Below are 18,447 nucleotides of genomic sequence, written 5' to 3'. Positions count from 1 at the left end.
CTTCCGACGTCTGATTTCTTTTTAAAAAATGCGTTTCTAAAGTGCATAAACTTTTGGGATTAACTGTACAGCCAATACATCCTTAATTAGAATCTCAACGATTCAGTCTTAAATTATAAGTTCCGAATAGAAGTGTGAAGACATTGTTTGGAACCTTGATACTCAACATTATTTCAATTACTTTGGGCTCCAGTTTCCAGTACCTGGTACTGACCATATATTCTAAATATAGAATACCGCGAAACGAAACGTCGATTATGCTTATCCGAGGGGAGCTTTCCCCCTATCGTTATAGAATAAACGGCGAGCTTTCCGTCGGCGACCTATTATCTTTATCTTGGACGACGCGCGTCGGTTTCGTATTCCCCGCGTTTTTCCGTCGCGTTGTTCACCGATGGAGAACAAACCGGGATACCGCGGTGCGCGCATGCAAGCCGATAACCGAGCCTGGCCCGGGTGAACGGCCTACGAACCTTTCTGCTCCTGTTCGCCGCACCGGCGACGACGCCTACCCGCCTTATTATAACTTCTGTGTAGGTTAAACGACAAAGTCCTCGTCAAGAACCCTCCCTCTTTTGTCGACAGGAAGTGGGAGGGTCTCTTTCGAGTGAGGAGAGATAGAAATTTTTGAATTGTAACGCAATTAAAATTGCATATAGTTCTTCGGTGCAAATTTATTTTGGAGAAGACTCAGAAATGGTTGTTACTTACATTTTTGGTATCTGGATTTTGTCCGCATCGTTCTGTCTGCCAAAGTCGTGCCACGGTCTCGACCTCGGTGGATTTGGATTTGGGTTTGGGTTGGTCGCAGCCGAGGATACCAAAGCCCCGCGTTGCACCTGTGCTTGCGCGTGGCTTTGCTGCAGTTGCAACTGCAACGGTTGATGGTGGATGACCGCTCCGCTCTCGAGGACCACAGCAGTTCCGGTCGCGGCTCCGCCGGGACACAATTCCGTGTAGTCGAACGAAGACTGTGCAAACGACAAGCACATTCTCTGTTAATCGCTTTCATAGTCCAATCAAACAGTAGTAGGTTAAATAAGAGTCGTACGTGGCTGCCAACTCTCACTCAGCCAATCGTTAATCGCGAAACGTCTACGTAAATAGAAATTGCACGGTTCAGAAATCTGTCGTGAAATCGTTTCCTCCATTATTAACCCTTTACCGATAGGGTCACACGCCGCTTGCATAACTAGCAATATCCGAGCGACAAGCAGTTCTCGATGAACTTTACCAATCTGTGTATAACTACATGTTTACGTTAGTTTCCGACGTTGGATTCACTTTCATTCTGATCAATTTTATTAACCGCATTTATGTTGTCAAAGTTTATTAAATCACGTAAATAATTCCAACAGTTTACACCCGGTGCATTTCCATCGTACAGAATACGTCAGTTTCAGTCCATAGATTTTGCTTCGAGCGAAAATAGATTGAAGTCCGCGAGTAGAATAGGCCATTGCGGTCTCGTAAAATTGAGCATTGCCTGACGCACGCGCTACCATCGGTGGTTTGTTTCTTAATAAGCGTTCATTCTCTCGTGCAGTATGTGCACTCTCGTAGGTAGCCAGAAAAATAACGCGGTTACCGCGGCTCGTTACTCGACCCGGGATCGCGGAAGCTATCCATCGAGTCGTGAACCGGAAACGAAGAAGCGGCAAGATCTCATCCGACGAATTTTTTCCATCCGCGGAACAACCCTCGGCTCGTTGCTCCCGAACGTTGAATCGATAACTGGTTTATCCCTGGCCCGTAATTGGGTGTAATGATATCCCCGCTTTTCCGTCCATTTCATTCGTTCCTCGACCTGATCCGACTAATTACGTGGGGCAGCGGCTCCGACGGTCTAATTGAATTTATATAGCAATAAACGAGATCGCGAGCGAGACACGATGAAAAAACGAACGACAGGTTCAAAGTTGCTCGCGCCCGATCGATTACTTCAAATAAAATCAATCCTTTTTTTTTTCGATACCTCGTACGCTCGATTCGTCTAATTGCGTCGCGCCAGGTGGAATTGTTTTATCGATATCCCTCACGCGGCAGCGATTTAATACATTCGCGTTCGATACTGTATGGTAATGTATTCCCTGTTCGCACGACGCTCAATACGCGTGCGTTGTACACGTGTTCCCACGTGTTTTTGCGTACGCCGCCGACAATATTCTTGCTCGATTCCGCGTGATCTCTGCCGACAAACATCGTAGCCTCATGATTATCGTCGCGGACAGACATTCAGCTTCTTCATAAGAAGGATTGTACGTTTTCGTATCACGAATCTACCGCCCCTTTTTTGTTCCTCGTTTTATACTCGATTTTTATCGGTACGGGGAAAACGCGAGTGAACGACCCAATTTAGTTGGAAATTATAAGATCGCTTAAGTATAGTGAAAACTACGATTGCATGTAGCATAAAATTACGAAACGTTGAAAATGTCTCGATTCTAAATATTCTTAACCATTGGTTTGGTTATATACTGCTGTTGTACGAGATTGAGCCTTCTCATTTTACAGTCTGCTTTTTAATCGATTTGGCGACTGTTTTTAGCCATGCGTTGCCGTGGCACGATGATTGGAACAGGTTCGTTATTATAGTTATTCGTTATTTTTATCGTCGAATGTATTAAAACGAGGTCTCTCGATCATGAAGAATAGACGCGTACCTAAAGTGACTTAAACACGCGGCGAACATTATACTATACTCGAGTTTTAATGAACAAGATGCTGATCTTATTCTACGCATACGTTTGTCTTTGTCGGAGCCAGCTTGTTCCGCTCCATTAGCGATTGCATACATTACCCAAATTGCACCAATAAAGCGACCGAAACACGAGACTGTAAAATGCACGCAATGTTAGTTAGCCCTCCTCCCAGAGAGAAACAAAATCGTAATTATCATCCCAGGCTTATCGCGCGGGTAGAGAAATGTGAAATTGCAAGATCATCGTTGCTCTTCACTTTGTTCTTATTAAAACGACAACGGACGATAACGACTTAAATGAAATTTTCATTTGTTTTTAAAAACAGTTTTATATAATGTATACGGTGATTAAATATTGAAATATGTAATTCAATTAATAATTCGAACTGCTTTAGTTCCTCGCGTAGAAAAAAATTCTGATAAAATATGCAGATCGGATAAAAAATGTTTACTTGCGATTGTTACTAATTGTCCTGTTATATATTGATGGAATTCAGTTTTCATTCTATCGCGTCGACTCGATATCTCCGCAGTCCGTAGAGAATATTACACGGTGTATGTATGTAGACACGCAGGTTGGAACGCAATCGTGCAAGCGAAAACCGTCGGGGATTTAATCCATAATTACAAGCCTCTTGGCGTGCTGTGTCTAATGCGCAACGCGTTCTCCGCTCCATCGCGGAAGTCATCGTTCGCCAGCCGAGTTTATCCGAAAATTACGCGAGACGAATAAAGAAAGTATACATGTAAAGAATATTGGGACAAGATAACCGATGGGGAAAAATCATTGGAAAAATTTGCGTAATCTCGAAATACGCGTATGAATATTTTAATTAGGAGAGTCCGGTGATAGGTAGATCAGACGAGACGATAGCCCGCGCTTTTATTTTCCGGGCCCGCGTGCAAGCAGAGCAGAACGGAACGCGTGTGCTTTCTAATTCGTAATGTCAACCGCAATGCTAATGACTTACTCTCGCGGATAAGCCGCCCGTTGCCCCCGTCCGACGATTAATGTTTCCGGAAGCGGCCGATTACGCGTGACAACCGAGAATACGTGGGAGTGATGAATCGCTTATGGCACCGAGCGGACCGGGACTGGACCGGACCAGACCGGTGGGCTTCGACGGGCGCGAAAATTATGCGCCGAGAGACCCGCGAGGAACTGGCCCCCGGAGCAACGGCAATTTGCTTCGCGATACGGACCGATTCGACGCGGCTCGATTCATTGTTTCCGCGCGATTTCCCTCCGCGAATCCTTCCTCCGGGAATTCGATTTTTACCAAAACCGGAGAACCGTTCGTCGTTCGCTAGTTGCTTCTGCGTGAGAAAAATTTCTAAACAGAGTTCTATTTATGCTACCAATGAATCGTACATTTTATACATTTATAGAAAAAATTGAATATGCAGGACCTATTGCACGTGCGGTGCATGAAAATTTACGAACGTGACTCCGCATGTTTAAATTATAAAAGAGATGCGTCTCGAAGATGCATGGATCTCTTAAAAGTTATGTGCATTTTCTGTAAAACAGGACAATTTGTTTTCCTTCCGAGCACCGAACGCGTTGAAATAGGTGCCACCCATTACGCGATACTCATCGACTGCAAACAAATGGCGTCGATATCCCTGATAGATATGCATAGCTGATTATGTAAATCGTTACTAGGTCGTGTAAGTTCTGTTCCAGCGTGCGCGCAGAAAATGATCTGCGAGATGGGGCTGCGATAACGAGCACGCCGTTGTTCGATCAATTTGTTCACGATGATCAAAATATATTTACGGATCGCGGAATCGACGCCGATAACAAACTTCCTATGGAAGTATATGAAATCTGATTTTGCATATTATCTTTCTACATCTTATCACATACTTACATCGTATTATCCTTCCTAAATCGTTCGCAAATAGATAGTATCATAAAATTGCTTCCAGAATACAATTAAAAAAAAGACACACCACCGTCGCTTTCGTGTTCTCTTATCTGTTCGTTATCGGAGATCACTGGTTCGGTTTTGACTAACCTGATGAAGCGCCGTGGGCGGATGATGATCTTGCCTGGGTGTGACCGCGTCCGCGCCGATCCCGGAGTCGGGGCTGGGAAGATCAACGGTCAGGACTTTGCTGCTGCTAGAGGATGAGCGTATCGCGTGTGTCGTCGCGTAAGAGCTTGGCACAACCTCGTACCTCGTGTACGAAGCGGTCGTGGTCGACAACGAGGACGAACCGGAGGACGCTAACGGTGGTAGCTGGTCGCCTGTTACGTAGACGGCCGTCGTCTCCTGGTGAAGTCCGCTCGGGTTGCCGCCGTTCGCCGCGCCCGTGGCCGAGGTCGACGTGTACGCCGTTGACTGAAGCCGAGGACTGCACGAGCTGTAGGGGTCGTAGGGACTGCCGTATTGTTGTACCTGCGATTTCGCATAGTAATTAACGATTGATATCAGCAGAAATGCACGGTAGAATTATTAAACATGTCGGGCTATCTCGTCCAGACCAGTAAAGTTATAAATTATTTGTTAATTGGAAAATCTATATGTGGAAAAATAGAACTGCATGAAAAATTAGTCTCGAGGTTGATTGAATTAGATAGCGTCAGGTACGTTTGTCATAATCGAGTCGAGTAATGAGACTTGTTTATATTGGAAATATCAGAGTCAGGCAATATTTGCCTACGGCTTGTATCTAGATCTAGGTAATGTGCAAGATTTTTATTGGTCCCGAGCCGCGTCGAGTATTTTAATAGTAATGGATCGGAACCTGGCTTGACGGAGTCCAGATAGGATAGTGTCATATAGGTTTTATCAGGACAGCTTGTGTCGTGCACGTTCGCTAGGATTGGACCGGAATTCAGAGTGTTACTCGACATTACCTCATTTACCGGCACGTAGCCGGTAATCTCTGTCAGACTTTGGCGCGATTTATATTTAAACTGGTGCCTCTAATTGGACGAGACGCGCGAGATACAAATGAAAGAAAATACTCGGATACTTTTCGTCTGATCATCTATTACAACCTTTTAGCGTTATCATCTAACGTCAACTATATCGAGTATTATCGTCACAATAATCATGTAGGATTATATTTGTATAATCGCTTCTACTATTTCACCTTTTTTTAATACGCTGTAATACTCTGTCGAAGAAGTTCCAAATGTTCCTTAAGAGTTGTATACGGAGAATGTTAGCGAATCTTACCTGTAGTTGATGTTGATGATGATGGTACATCCCCGGTGGCGTGGGACTCTCCGCTTGCTTGTGTCTTTTGCTGGACTGTTGACCACCCCTCGACGAGCTCAGGTCCTCGGGTTCTCTTTTAACTCCGGCGATGCCGGCGCTTGAGGAGCCGCCGTCGTGTCTGAGGGACTGCGGGCTAAGCGGAAGCGGAAGGCCACCCTGTAGGCTCTGTCCCGGACTGTGAGATTGTTGGTTGTACTGATGGAGGAAGTGGTGCAGCTCCCCTCCACCGGCGCCTTCGCCGCCTTCCATACGATTCGCCGAACCGGAACCGGAGCCAGGCGCCTCCTGCACCAGCAGCTTCTGGCCCATCACACCCCTTCAACAGTCCGTGGAGAATCGACCTTTTTAAACTCTCGCCTTTTGTAATACGCGCACCGACTTTGCTCGATTCGGAATCGATCGACTGTGCGCTAAGTGCGCGTGTCGAATCGTCCAGAAACCTTTTCCACGTCTCTTTACATCTCGCGGAGGGAATTCGTAGGGTAAATGGGTCGTGAGACGTTGGTTGGTTATTATTGAGAAAGAACATCAGTAGAATGTCTCTGTAGAATTTAGGAGAATGAAAAACTACGAACCTTGTGAATTGAAATACAGGCATGCTTGAACTGAATACTGAACAAGAATGATTTTGCTCGCCACTACATTACACTATAGTTTCTGTTTCATTCAACGTGAACGACGAAAGGTTAATCGAAGTCAATTCGTCCGCTGTCTATTTCGGTGTGTAGATATACTCATACCGTAATCACAGGCCGGATTATTCGTTTCTCTTTTTCTTTCGCTTAAATCGATTGCGTTTAAAACGATCGCTCGGATCCATGCCCCGTGGGAAGTTATAACGACGTTAATACGGCGTTAGCTAACGAGCGCGGCGATTTATTGTACGGTGTGCCGTAGTTTTACAACGCGACGTAGCGCAAGAAAAGGCGCAATCGACAACGCGATGTTTGCGGTACATTTGTCATCTCACGCGCCTCGATGACGATATCATCGGGCATATGCCGCAGAAACGTTCTCGCTCGTATCGCGTACAAGGTATAATTAATTCATGGATTTTCAAGGTCCGTCACGGCGAATAAATGCGTAATGTGTCTCATCAATAACGGCTATGGCGTGGCTGTTTCGCAATACGCAGTGGCTTTTCTCAGGAAAAAAGAAAAAAAAAAAGAAGAAAGAATTAGATAAAGACAAGCGCCGAGTGAATATCAATGGTCTCCAATCATTACTAAATATAAACGATAAGCGTCGACGCGTTCCTTTCTATTTGTCTATCAATTATGCATGGATTATACTGAACGATACGATCGTTTTATCATTCTAAGGACAATTGAGAAATAAAAACTATTAAAGCTTCCTTCTTTCTAATCTCTGCGAATATTGATGGACTGTTGAACCTATAATAATAATTCCGCGTGTTTCCGGTTATCATAAATCTCGAATATAATTTAGGACCGTGAAAGGCCACCGAACAAATACGTAGCTCATTCTCCCTGGTTCGACGAACGTTTTCGTATCGAGGAGAGAGTCAAGGGTTGCTGGGAACGCGACGAGCGTATCTCGCGTTCAATGCGTATAGCTACGCGACGGAGAAGCGGATCGCGTCGCATCTGCTTGGAAGACGACGGCAATAAAATTTTCTGGGCGCGGAAACGCGATTCGCCGAACGGTCGTACGGGGAAGAATCGAGAGGATCGCGGACCCGGCATTATGCGAAGTAGTTAACATGTTATATTTAGCATGATAATACGTATCCACAATACGGGGGACCCTTATAAACTGCCAACGCTCTCGGTGCATACGAGAGCCTCGCTCCTTCTCTCGCGTTCTCGCGTATTCTTTTTTCCTTCCCTTTTCTTCATTCCCTGCTCTCGTCCTTGCCTCTCGGCGTGTCGTGGCAACCAGCAGCACCACGCGGCCAGATCTTCGGCTTCCATTTTCTCTCCGTCTCTCGTTCTCATCGACGAAACACGCGTTCTCTGTCTCCTTTTGAGCATCGCCACTGTGGTACCTACCCCACGGTCAGATGCTCCCGTACAATGGCTCTTTTTTTACACTTGATACCTGATCTCACTCGTCTAACCCTTCCTCCGCTCTTCTCTCGCTTCTTCCTCTTCTCTCTCTCTGCGCGAGTCCTCCAGCGAGGGGAAACGGTGACGCCGGAGGCGAGAGAAGGAGCGCGCATAGAAAAATAGAAAAGCAGACGCGACGCGTCGTCGCCCTCGGCACACTTGTGCCTGAAGAGGCGCGGACAGGAGCGCACAGGGAAAACGACCGGTGAACCCCGTGAAGAACAGGAGCACGCATTCTGTGTTGCCCTTTCCGCGTCGGGAAGCTGCGTCTCATAACCGGAGGCGACGCCGCGCCGCGCCTCATGAATTCGGCTTACGTGAAATGGATCCCCGACATTCACCGTAGAGTTGCGTCGAGACGCGCATTCGTTCCGTGCCTCGCGGTTAATGCCATGCTAATCCCTGGTGTTCGAACAGATTCATGGAGATCGCGAATCAGCTCAGGGATTTATATGTACGACTCCGTTGCTTCTATGCATTTTTAGTACGTATCCTGGGACGGGATTCGATGACGGGTTTTATGGATAAACACTGACGTGTTAATCCTTGAGAATATTTTATTTAACAGACTGATGATTTTTAATATTTCCTAATCCGAAGAATAGAACCTGTTGCATTCTTAGAGACGATGAACAAAAGTTCTTTAACGTAAAGAAAAATATTATTATAGTATTCTCATACTTATGTACCGTAAAGCTTAACACGATTCTCAAGTAAATTTTGATTACATTCAGCGTTAGGATATTTCAATTTCTTCCTCCTATTTTAATAATTTATAAACCGTGCTCATCGTAAAATGTTTATGCTTGAAACTGTGTACTTAAGACGACCCGTTATAATATAACTATTATAATAATCACGTTGCCGTAAGTTCCTGGTAGGAATTCATGAGACGATTAAGTACTATATTTCTGTTTTGTTTAAATCCTCGATTTCCATCTCTATTTATCGTTTCAATCAGATATGGTTCATAATTGAACTGATAAGGCGGAGTTTCAAGCTTCGGATTTGTGAATGAGAAATATGGATCGTGATTCTATGAGTCGTTTATGGCAGTTTTCAAGCCGGTTTCCCGCGAATCTATGAATTTCCCGGTACGCACGGAGGCACGAGCAAATTATTCCACGTAACGTTACACGGCCGCGCCGTTTTTGCTACGCAACCTGTGCGTTTACCGTACGCTTCGCGTTGCGTGTACGCGCAAAACAGGCAATTACGCGTTTACGGTGCAGCGTTATCCACGACAAGACGGACGCACCGCGCGAGGCTTCGAGGTCGCCAGGTCAACGTCGAAGGGTCACTGTCTGGCTGGTGGATTCGCGCGACCGCGGCGTTTGCATGGTCGACGGGAAATACGGGATATTAGAGGTTCTGGGAAATCCGTATGCTCGTGGAAACATTGCGAAATGTCTAATCTCTGTTCTTTAGAAAAAATTTAAGAACGATACAGAAATTAAATTTCTATTCTCTTTTGAGTACGAAACTTCATCAAATCCCAGTGGAATTTTTTGTCGTATATTACATCGTATAATTCATTCAAGTATTCAAAAGTCACTAAATACAGTATAAACATGTTCCATTAAAGTGATGGGTATCATTAAAAAGCCGCGGGGGTTGTTCGGTCCTACAAAGGTTAGGCCGAGCTTACGGTAGGTACCAGTTTGGGAACCGGAACCGGTCGTTTGGTAAACCGGAAATCGGGCGTATCGGAAGGAGCGTGCGTGCCGGAGGACCTGCTTCGAACTCGAAATACAGGTCCCGCGGGTGTCTGGCGCTATACCGGCTGGCCGGGTCACTCGTTTCGATTATTATTGTCAGGACCGGCTGTGGTTCCTTTTCTCTTCTTTTTTTCTTTTTCCTTTTGCCGGTTTTTTTCAACGTGACGCGATCATCGAGACACGTCGCGGCGGGCTTTTTGCCTCGGCGAGCACGCACGCACGTCACCTGTGCGCGCAGCACGCGCCACGCGAGTATGCGGTATGCATATGTAGGTTTTTCGACGTTCTACTCGGCGAATTTAAATGCAAGATGCGTGGACGTGGTCCGGGCTTCTGCCGGTTCTCTCCTCGCGCCTCTCGCAGCTTCCCTTTTGGACCACTGATGAGCAAAACAGAGCCGAGATCGACAAGAGCGAAGTTGTGGAGAACAGAACAGGCGACGTTGCAATTATAGGGCGTGATCTTGGTAGAATTGGCACGTTGGTGAAAAGAGAGATACGGGAATTATTTATTTCTATAGGATCTTTTTTATCCGAAGCGTATCGTGTTCCAGGAAGAAGTTTAAGAAAGTTTCGGGGGGAGGGGGAGGGAGGGGGTTAGGAGGTTCAGTATGTAAGACACGTTGCCTGATGCTTTCGGGGATCTTGATTCCAATGCGAATCTATCTCTGTAATGTTTCTCCGGGATTGTGATCTTAATGGCAGGTTTCCATGTCTGTAATATCAAAATATAGGATAGAACGTTGTTCATCATGTAATTTCCTCGAAACGCGTTGCCCTATTCGTGGAAGAGGACGAATAAGTTTGATATGTTGGACATGCCTAGATAGCCTGTGCTTTTCTAGATCACGATCTTAGTGCGTGACTTCTGTTTCATTTTCCTTTTTTGATCTCGACTGGGCGTGGATGAGATAAATAGAGTGAACAAATATGTTTAAGAATTTCCTCCGGCACTCGTTCGCAAATTCCTTTCTTACAGAAACGCATTATCTCTAGCTTCGTTAAAATTTTCTCTCTCTACTTTCTTTTTATTACCTCGACTATTCCGTTAACGCTAGAGTCGCCAATCGTCAAGCACGCGATTTTTGCTCTCGGGAATTGTCTCGGTCTAGCCATCAACGCTGGACTTGAAGAACCAGCTATAGAGATTACAGGGTCAAAAGCGCACTTGACACGTCGCGTCGCCTGTCGCTCGATCTCGCGCGAGTCGTGTAGCACGACGCGAACGCGTTTTCGCAAGGGTTGATCCGGCTGTGATTGCCGTTCGACCCGAACTCGCGAGAACCGGACTCACCGTCGCAGAACAGGAAGACTGTTAACCTCGACAATGAGGCTTGAGAACCGGAATTATTTCGCGAGCTCGTTCCGTTCGAGATAATTAACGACGGCCAAGGGAACGCGGCACGTCTTTGTCGCTTCGAAGCAAATTCCGTTCTATCCATCCAGATATTAATCAACCAAACTGGAGCAACGTATCAACTCGACCTTCTCTTCAAACACAGGAACGTTCATCCCCATTGAGCACAGTCCAACAAATTCTTATCTCGGCCATCTCACGCTTCGTCGTAATAGCCTTCCTCCTATCCACAATAATGAAGTTCTCCAGCTTCTCCGACGATTACGCTCGCGCGTCCCCCTAGGGTCCATAAAACCGGATTTCCGGATCTAGTCCAGTTTTACTTGGCAGCCGGAGACACGACGATGAGTCGCGCGCGGCCGAAGCGAAAAGGTAAAAACGAGACGCGCGGGTGTAGTTGCAGCAGAAGAAGGAGGAAGAAACGTTTACGGCGTTTTGTGGCCATAAATTCAAATAAAAGGGGAACGCGCTCGCGTTACGTGTCGGGCATAAAGCACCGGTAGACAGCGAGAACGGGCCGTGGCACTCGTCCCGGCGGCTCGATTCTGGTTACCCCCGCGGGGCCCCCGTTTCGTTTTACGACGTGACACGGGGCCCTCTCGTCAACTGGGTCAGAGGCCAACCTTGTAGTAGGCACGCCAGGTTCCTCGTAGTCAACTGATCTCCGCGTAACGATAACAAGCCCGGCGAGACGCGTAATAAGGAGTTAAGCCCACGATACACGTCCCTCGTCCAGCCACGGTGGAAGGGGCGACACGAGCTCGTCGTTTCTAGCTTTTTACCAAGTTTTTAGCATTCCCTCGTGGTCCTAGTTTCTTTGTCAAGAACTTTTAGGCTTTGGTTATTTAATTCGTTTTAAATATCATTATTTGCCTCTTTCGTTTTTAAAATTAAATTAATTTCGCGATCTGACGTGGAATCGATAACACGAGTCTAGGAGGATAACGTACTTTATATACAATTTTCAAAGACGAAGCAAGAAACGACACAGTGTAATAGCTATCTCTTCTTGGATGATTCACGTGCTACTGAAAATAGACGCGTTGCTATATACGTACGCAAGTACGTGTACAATGGCATCGGTTTTTATAAGATTCCTGTGTAATGATAACCGAGCGGCGCAATAAAAAGTGACACCGGCTAGGCGGTCAGTCATTGCGAACCGTGCCGCGACTCGGCCGTCTTTGTCAAAAGTCGACCTTTTAATGGCCGTTACAACGTGACCGACATGCCGTTTCTTTCACACGGTGACTCGGGATAATAAAGCAGGTCTCGTTTTAACGCGTTCGTTCGTGATGCACATTTTAAACGGGTCTTCTCTACTTGGAAATTATGAAACAGGAATGGCGAAATTTTTTTTAATTGGCAAAGAGAAACCGCGGTTGAATTAATTCTTCGTATCATGGGAACAATTCAGATTGTTGATTTTTCTGACAGGGGAATGAGAGTTTGTACATCGCGTTGAAATAATACCAATTTCCTGCGTCTCGGCGCAAAAACCGTCGGCCGATCATTTCCATTACGGAGATAAGAATAAAACGAAACGGCTCTCAATGTTCCAGATCCATTTTGTTAAATTCGACTTTGATAGAGGAGAGCGAGAGGGAACGGGTTCCGTAAAGCGTGCTAGATTGATCAATTCGAGCGGACGGACGTAGACAATGTTATTATCGGCGAACGACAGGAAACGCAAAGCGCGAAGCGAAATGAAATCCACCGCGAGCGAACGGCCGCGGTTCGAATTCCATTTCTCAACGCGTAATGCATCCCTCGTGTTAATATGTATGCGAGTAAGACGTAATGATACGCTATCGCGTGTCGAGTAGAATGAACCGACAAAAACCTCCGCACCAGCCAGTCGGATTGCGAGAAACGATTAAAATACTGTCGTCGAACGTGGCAACAATATCGATACGTCCGCACGATACTTCAGTTTCTAATCCTTGGAAACATGAACTTTAACCACCGTTAAATTGCGCAACCTACGCAGCCGATGCGTTTAAAGCTCTTTCGATCAATTGTTTCTCTTTATAAATCAGGGGTCGTTCGTCATTCAGAATTTATGTTTCTACGAAATATAACTTTGGAATTCCTGATTCGTTTTCCCTCGAATACGTATGTATCTATCTCAGGACAGTTGAATCGCGGATATCGCCGCTCATTTCCTTCGTTCCGGTGTCGGAGGGTCGCGAGTATCGCGGTTGTCACTTACGGTCACGGGCGTTTAGATTAAAACGGCGATCTGCCGGCGAGCGTAGCCGGCTTTATGGTGGCGGCTTGCTGTGAAATCGTACGCCGACGCTGCAACCCCGTGGCGCGCCATAAGTGACTTTCGGACTCGCGGTGTGCCACGCACGTAACAGCCCGCAGCCCTCCGCGGTTCGACATTATCTTTCACGAGCGAAGCTCGCTCACGAACTTTTGCCGCTCGCGCTCGCGCACGGCAAAACTTTAATGGGACCGTCCCCTGGCCCGGGATAATAATAATTTCGCGTCGTTAAGGGTAACGCGCTTCACGCCTTCTTCTTCTGCCGTCCGCTCGCGATACCACGCGAGATGGACATTCCTGATGAAGTCCATTCGATCCTCGGGACACGGCTACTTTCGGTTAAGAACATTGTCCCGCGCAGTTGGGATTATGGCTCCGGCTAATGGGGTCGAAATTTTTGTCAAAACAGTTATGGTGGAATGAATTTACGTTCGCGCCTCGAGATTCCATCGTTTCTACAATCTATCTTGATTGAGAGCATTGAGAAAAGGCTGAATCGAACGATCCTTTTTATATGATAGTCTCTTTGCCTCGCCATGAGGATAATGGAAAAACATTCTTCGCGCTCCAGAGATCAAGCATAGATCGTGTACAGCACGTAACGGGGAAAAATAAAACGCGCGGAAACGTGTCTAAAATACATAGTACTGCTCGCGGCACATACAGCTCGTACAGCTGCGCTGGACGTCCCTCTCTCACTCTCTCTCTCTCTCTCTCTGTCCTAGCGTCGTAAATTCCGCGGCGTTATCACGGTATCCGTACCAAAATGTTCCGAGACTGACTTTCACATTTCAACCGCGCCAATTCTCTGCCCCGATCGTCATTCTATCAAGGCAGACAATTTATTGTTTCGCTGAAATCGAGTTACCACTCTCTGGCAACGTTCTTCGCCCTTCCGTTGTGTTCATGAAAAATGAATCGATGGAAAAACTTCGTGGCCGAGTGTTCAGATGGATTCACATAAAACGCTGTAATATTTAATTTGATTTATGAATCGCGCGTTGCATTACGAGATTTCTGCGTACTCCGACGTTAAACATTTTGTACGAGGTGTTTAATTAATTTAAAACCCGTAGGGTCGTCGCATTCGACGTACTTTACAGTCGGTGTCCCCGAGATTGCGCTAACGCACGGAACCCTCGACTATAGTTAGCACCGTCGCGGGATGGTTTATAAACTTTCCGCTGTTTGAGAAAGCCTGTAGAGTATACGAATTTATCGCGACGCTTGATTCTGCGGAGAACACCGAGATAGGGAATAAACGTGAAGATTTTCTTCAGGTTCGGACATCGTTTGCTAATAGCCAGGATATGCGCTATACATGCTCTAACCGCGAACGCAAGGTCTGGGTTAGACATACGTAATATCAGTCTCAGTGAAATTCATGAACGTTTCACCGTTAAAATCGTACGTCGTCGCGGAACATGTGAAAAACGTGATTTTCCTAGTGTAAGACAAATCGAACCGGCTGTCGCCAAGATTTTCTTCAATAACTTGGGAGAAAGTTCGATTGCGATTGATTAAGTTTCTTTCGACTGTCCGTTTTTCTTCGTACTCCCTGCAAGTCTGTGAGCTTTCTAACTTGAACCTCTGATGTTCCTAATCGTATTGGAAGTAATTTCTCAAACTTGGAGGATGAAGAAGATTTCAATTATGAGAAAGAATTCAACGTTTGTTAAAAATTCTTCTAACTTCAAATAGTAACTTCGAGTTTTATCTTATTTAACTATCATCCCGTCTGTTGACACCGCTTCCCAGAACGAAATCTCGAAGCAAAAAGCATTCAAGGACTATGAGGCATCCGAGAGGAAGAAACGACTCGCATCGAAAGAGTCCTACTCGCGACACAATGAAATTGGATTAAGCCACCGTCTCTCTCCCGTGCAATTTTAACGATCCACCGGCGTACAAATTGTCGAGATGCTATCGGTACCCCGCGGGAGCCATCGGGAGAGGCAAGAAAGGTGGAACGACCCGGCAGATAGCGGGTCGGATAAAATCGGCGCGAGGGAGAGGGAAGATCGCGGTGGAAGATGCGAGGGAAGATTAGGGCGGCATCTCTCCCTACGGGGTGGCAATGCAGAGACTACTACGACTGATCCCGATGCCACTGTTGCCTCCTCTCGTCTCGCTGCATTCGTTGCCCTCTGGGCAGACGCCGCGGCCCCCCCCCCCTCCTCCCGTCCTCACGGGATTCGTACGTTAAGGATTCTCAACAGTAAATTACAAAATATGCTAAGCGGCCGATATAAATCAAAAGTTGGCAAAGGGTAAAGGGACGGGGTTCTCTTCTTATGACGTGGGGTCCTCTCTCCGTCGATCTCTCTCTGTAGGGAGACCGATCGAGAGCGGTACGTTCCGTGAGTCGAAATAAGAGAGGAGGGTGCACCCGTGTCACGAATCCGTAAAGAGAGACTCTCGCTTCTCTCACGGGGCGATCGCAGTTTGCAAACCGAGCAAATGGACCGGAAAGCCTCGTTGCGAGTCGATATAAATATAGGCTACGGGGTTCCGTTTCTATTCCGTGAATGAGACGGAGGCCCTATTGGTTATGAACTTCGAATTAGCAATCTGTCCGTGTACGATGGAGGGAATCTCGGTAGTGGAATCTTCGGAGATTTACGATGTCGGCCGCGGGTCGTCACGGGGGCTGATTTCGATTTTTGGTACCCCGCGATTTCCAGCGGCGATAAAAGTGCACACGCGTTCCGGTCCGAGTACAGAAGCTCGGGCCGACGTGATCGATGCACGAAAGGAACGATCGCCACGGTTGAGCGACGCCCCGATCTCATCCTTCGCCCAGGGAGAAATTAATTACGAACGGACAGTAAAAAATGCATTACTGATTTGTTTGCGATATTCAACTGCCACACTTTTATTACTTATTTACTCGTCACTTCGTTAATTGGAAAATTTTTATGATTCCACATCATCGTTTTGATCGCCGTTCTTGGAAATCACAGTTATTTATTTGGAACATTTCTCATGAGATTGAAGAAGTTGTTCATTGATGCGAACGGTAACTTAAAGTTAGAAATTAAGAGAAGATGTCGTTCCACCATTAACGTACCGGGAATTTATTGATCAATTAAGCTTGATAAATTTGAGCACCGATCTAACAGTTTCTGAATCTCCAAGTGCCAGTTAGACGTAACCAGTCTTTCAAGTATAAATTTTTGTTAAATCTCACGATGATTATTCCTATCACGAAAAACAAAGACGTGGCGCGAGATTAACATTCACAAAAAGAAAATGTTTATCTCGACACTACGGAATCGAAGAAAAATGTCCAGACTGCAATTTCCTATGAGCTAACAGTTTTCAGATACGCCGACGAATATCGTGTCCAGCCGCCATAAATTGCGCGTAATAGCGCAATAAACTTACACAATAAATCCATTTCTCTTACGGAGAAAATCTATCTGCCGGCACGTCGACAGCGACGTCGTCGTCTATCATTAATCTCGAAGTCGCAGAAATAACCGAGGGGAGTAAACGAAAACCGTTGAACGAATAAAAAGGAGAGATGGAGAGAAACAATATGAATTTCCGCTAGTCGATGATGATTCTTACTGTTTTATGAAACGAGAGAAGTTCCCGTGAACGAGCGCGTGCGCGATTGTTCCACATAGCGCGGAGTCGCGATAAATTATGCTACCCGCAAGCACTCAATTATGCGCGCGGGAGACTATTAATCGCGATACGGGGAAACGTGGATGTTAATAAAGCGTCGTGCCGCGCTGAAAGTGTTTTCAGCGACGTTTACACGCCGGCTATCTGGCGATCTACGCTAATCGAGTTCTATCCCGATGCACCCAGTCGTCACGCGCGCAACCCTTTGATCCCCGCTTCACGCACCTTGGTCACAGAAAATTTATACTCATGGCCAAAACCACGTCACAATCATGATATCTTTATATACAAGTATAAAGATCTCATTAATTAATGCTCACTCATTCCAAAGTGGAATTTCGACAGTGAATAAAGTTGAAAGAGACAAGATAATCTAAAGAATTTTACAATTAATTTACTTACACAGGCTTTGTCTCGATGTAATTGATTCTGTGATAATTTTTTTTTTAATACAATCGCTGTACCTGTTTGTGAATTCCAAAAATGATGACTGACGAGGAAAAAGTGTGCCGAGACGAAAATATGTTCGGTTTAATTTAATCGCGGGAGCCACGAACGCCGGGCATCCGTCCTCGAGAGACATTTCGATCATCGTCGGTCATCTGGCGAAGGCCAAAAAAAAGGTAGCATTCGCGATGTCGTCGCGGAATAATTCACAAAAACGCGTCTCCGGGGAGGCGAAAAAAGGTTCGTCAAAGTTTCTCGACCACCGGGGGAGCTCTTTTCTTCCCATATGTAGGTACACGTTGATGCAGAAACGATGGAGACTTCTACATGTACATACGTACATAAACGCGTTTATTCAATCGCGCGTTTACAATCTTCCCGCGTGCGTGAATCACGGGAGGGAAGGCGTTGCGGTATACAACTGTGGAAACCGATGATTTTTGTCGCGGCGCTTAAGACCGCGCCGGGTACTAATATGCAGTGGGTTCAACAGCGACGCGGTACGCTTCATTCTCTTGCATTAGCAATGCAATCGCGGGGTAATGTATAGTTCCTATCGCGGAATACGTTTCGTAATTTTTTCTACCGGGGAGGAAATCTAACGTTCGGTAATTGCTTCCCGTAATGAATCGTTAGCGAACAGGTGGCGTTTTAGGCTTGATCACGGATGCGTACAGTTAAACGCGCTCTCTCTTCCGTTCGTTTATTGTGTGATTAAAGAATTGAACATCGAAAGAAACTGGTATTTTTTATTGGGAGAGTTAGGGATCTGGTCGATGCTGAACCGACCGTATAATCTACTCGTTAACACTAGATTGCCCAAGGAAGTAATTTTGACTGCTTTTGGGCAAATGTACAAATAATAATGCATAAATTATTTTTTTTCCCAAGTGAAGTAAATTCTTTTTATTGTTAACATTTACTAATAACTTGTTATATGACTGTAAATAATATAAAAAATATTAAAAATTAATTTTAGACAAATTTCTTTACACATTATTCTTTCACAATGCAGTTATTT

The 18,447-nt window shown here is 45.8% G+C and overlaps 1 protein-coding gene and 1 long non-coding RNA gene across 6 annotated transcripts in view; one reads left to right on the top strand and one right to left on the bottom strand.

The window, feature by feature from the left end:
• Positions 1-18,447, bottom strand: part of grh (grainy head) — a 104,540-nt gene that overhangs the window by 13,415 nt on the left and 72,678 nt on the right. For all 5 annotated transcript variants that reach the window (XM_018024359.2, XM_026813403.1, XM_026813401.1 and 2 more), the window contains 3 exons: positions 5,893-6,250; positions 4,723-5,106; positions 712-971 (listed from right to left, as the gene is read on the bottom strand). In XM_018024359.2, the coding sequence (XP_017879848.1) occupies positions 712-971; positions 4,723-5,106; positions 5,893-6,250 (1,002 nt within the window). The remainder of the gene's footprint in view (positions 1-711; positions 972-4,722; positions 5,107-5,892; positions 6,251-18,447) is intronic.
• Positions 1-18,447, top strand: part of LOC113464314 (uncharacterized) — an 89,859-nt gene that overhangs the window by 3,529 nt on the left and 67,883 nt on the right. The gene's annotated exons all lie outside the window — the stretch shown is intronic.

This window comes from Ceratina calcarata, unplaced genomic scaffold, assembly GCF_001652005.2.
Source record: "Ceratina calcarata isolate Rehan_Ccalc_2016 unplaced genomic scaffold, ASM165200v1 scaffold329.2, whole genome shotgun sequence".
NCBI classification, from domain to species: domain Eukaryota; kingdom Metazoa; phylum Arthropoda; class Insecta; order Hymenoptera; family Apidae; genus Ceratina; species Ceratina calcarata.
Note: the sequence above shows the minus strand (reverse complement) of the source record. Positions and strands in the feature narration are given on the sequence as shown.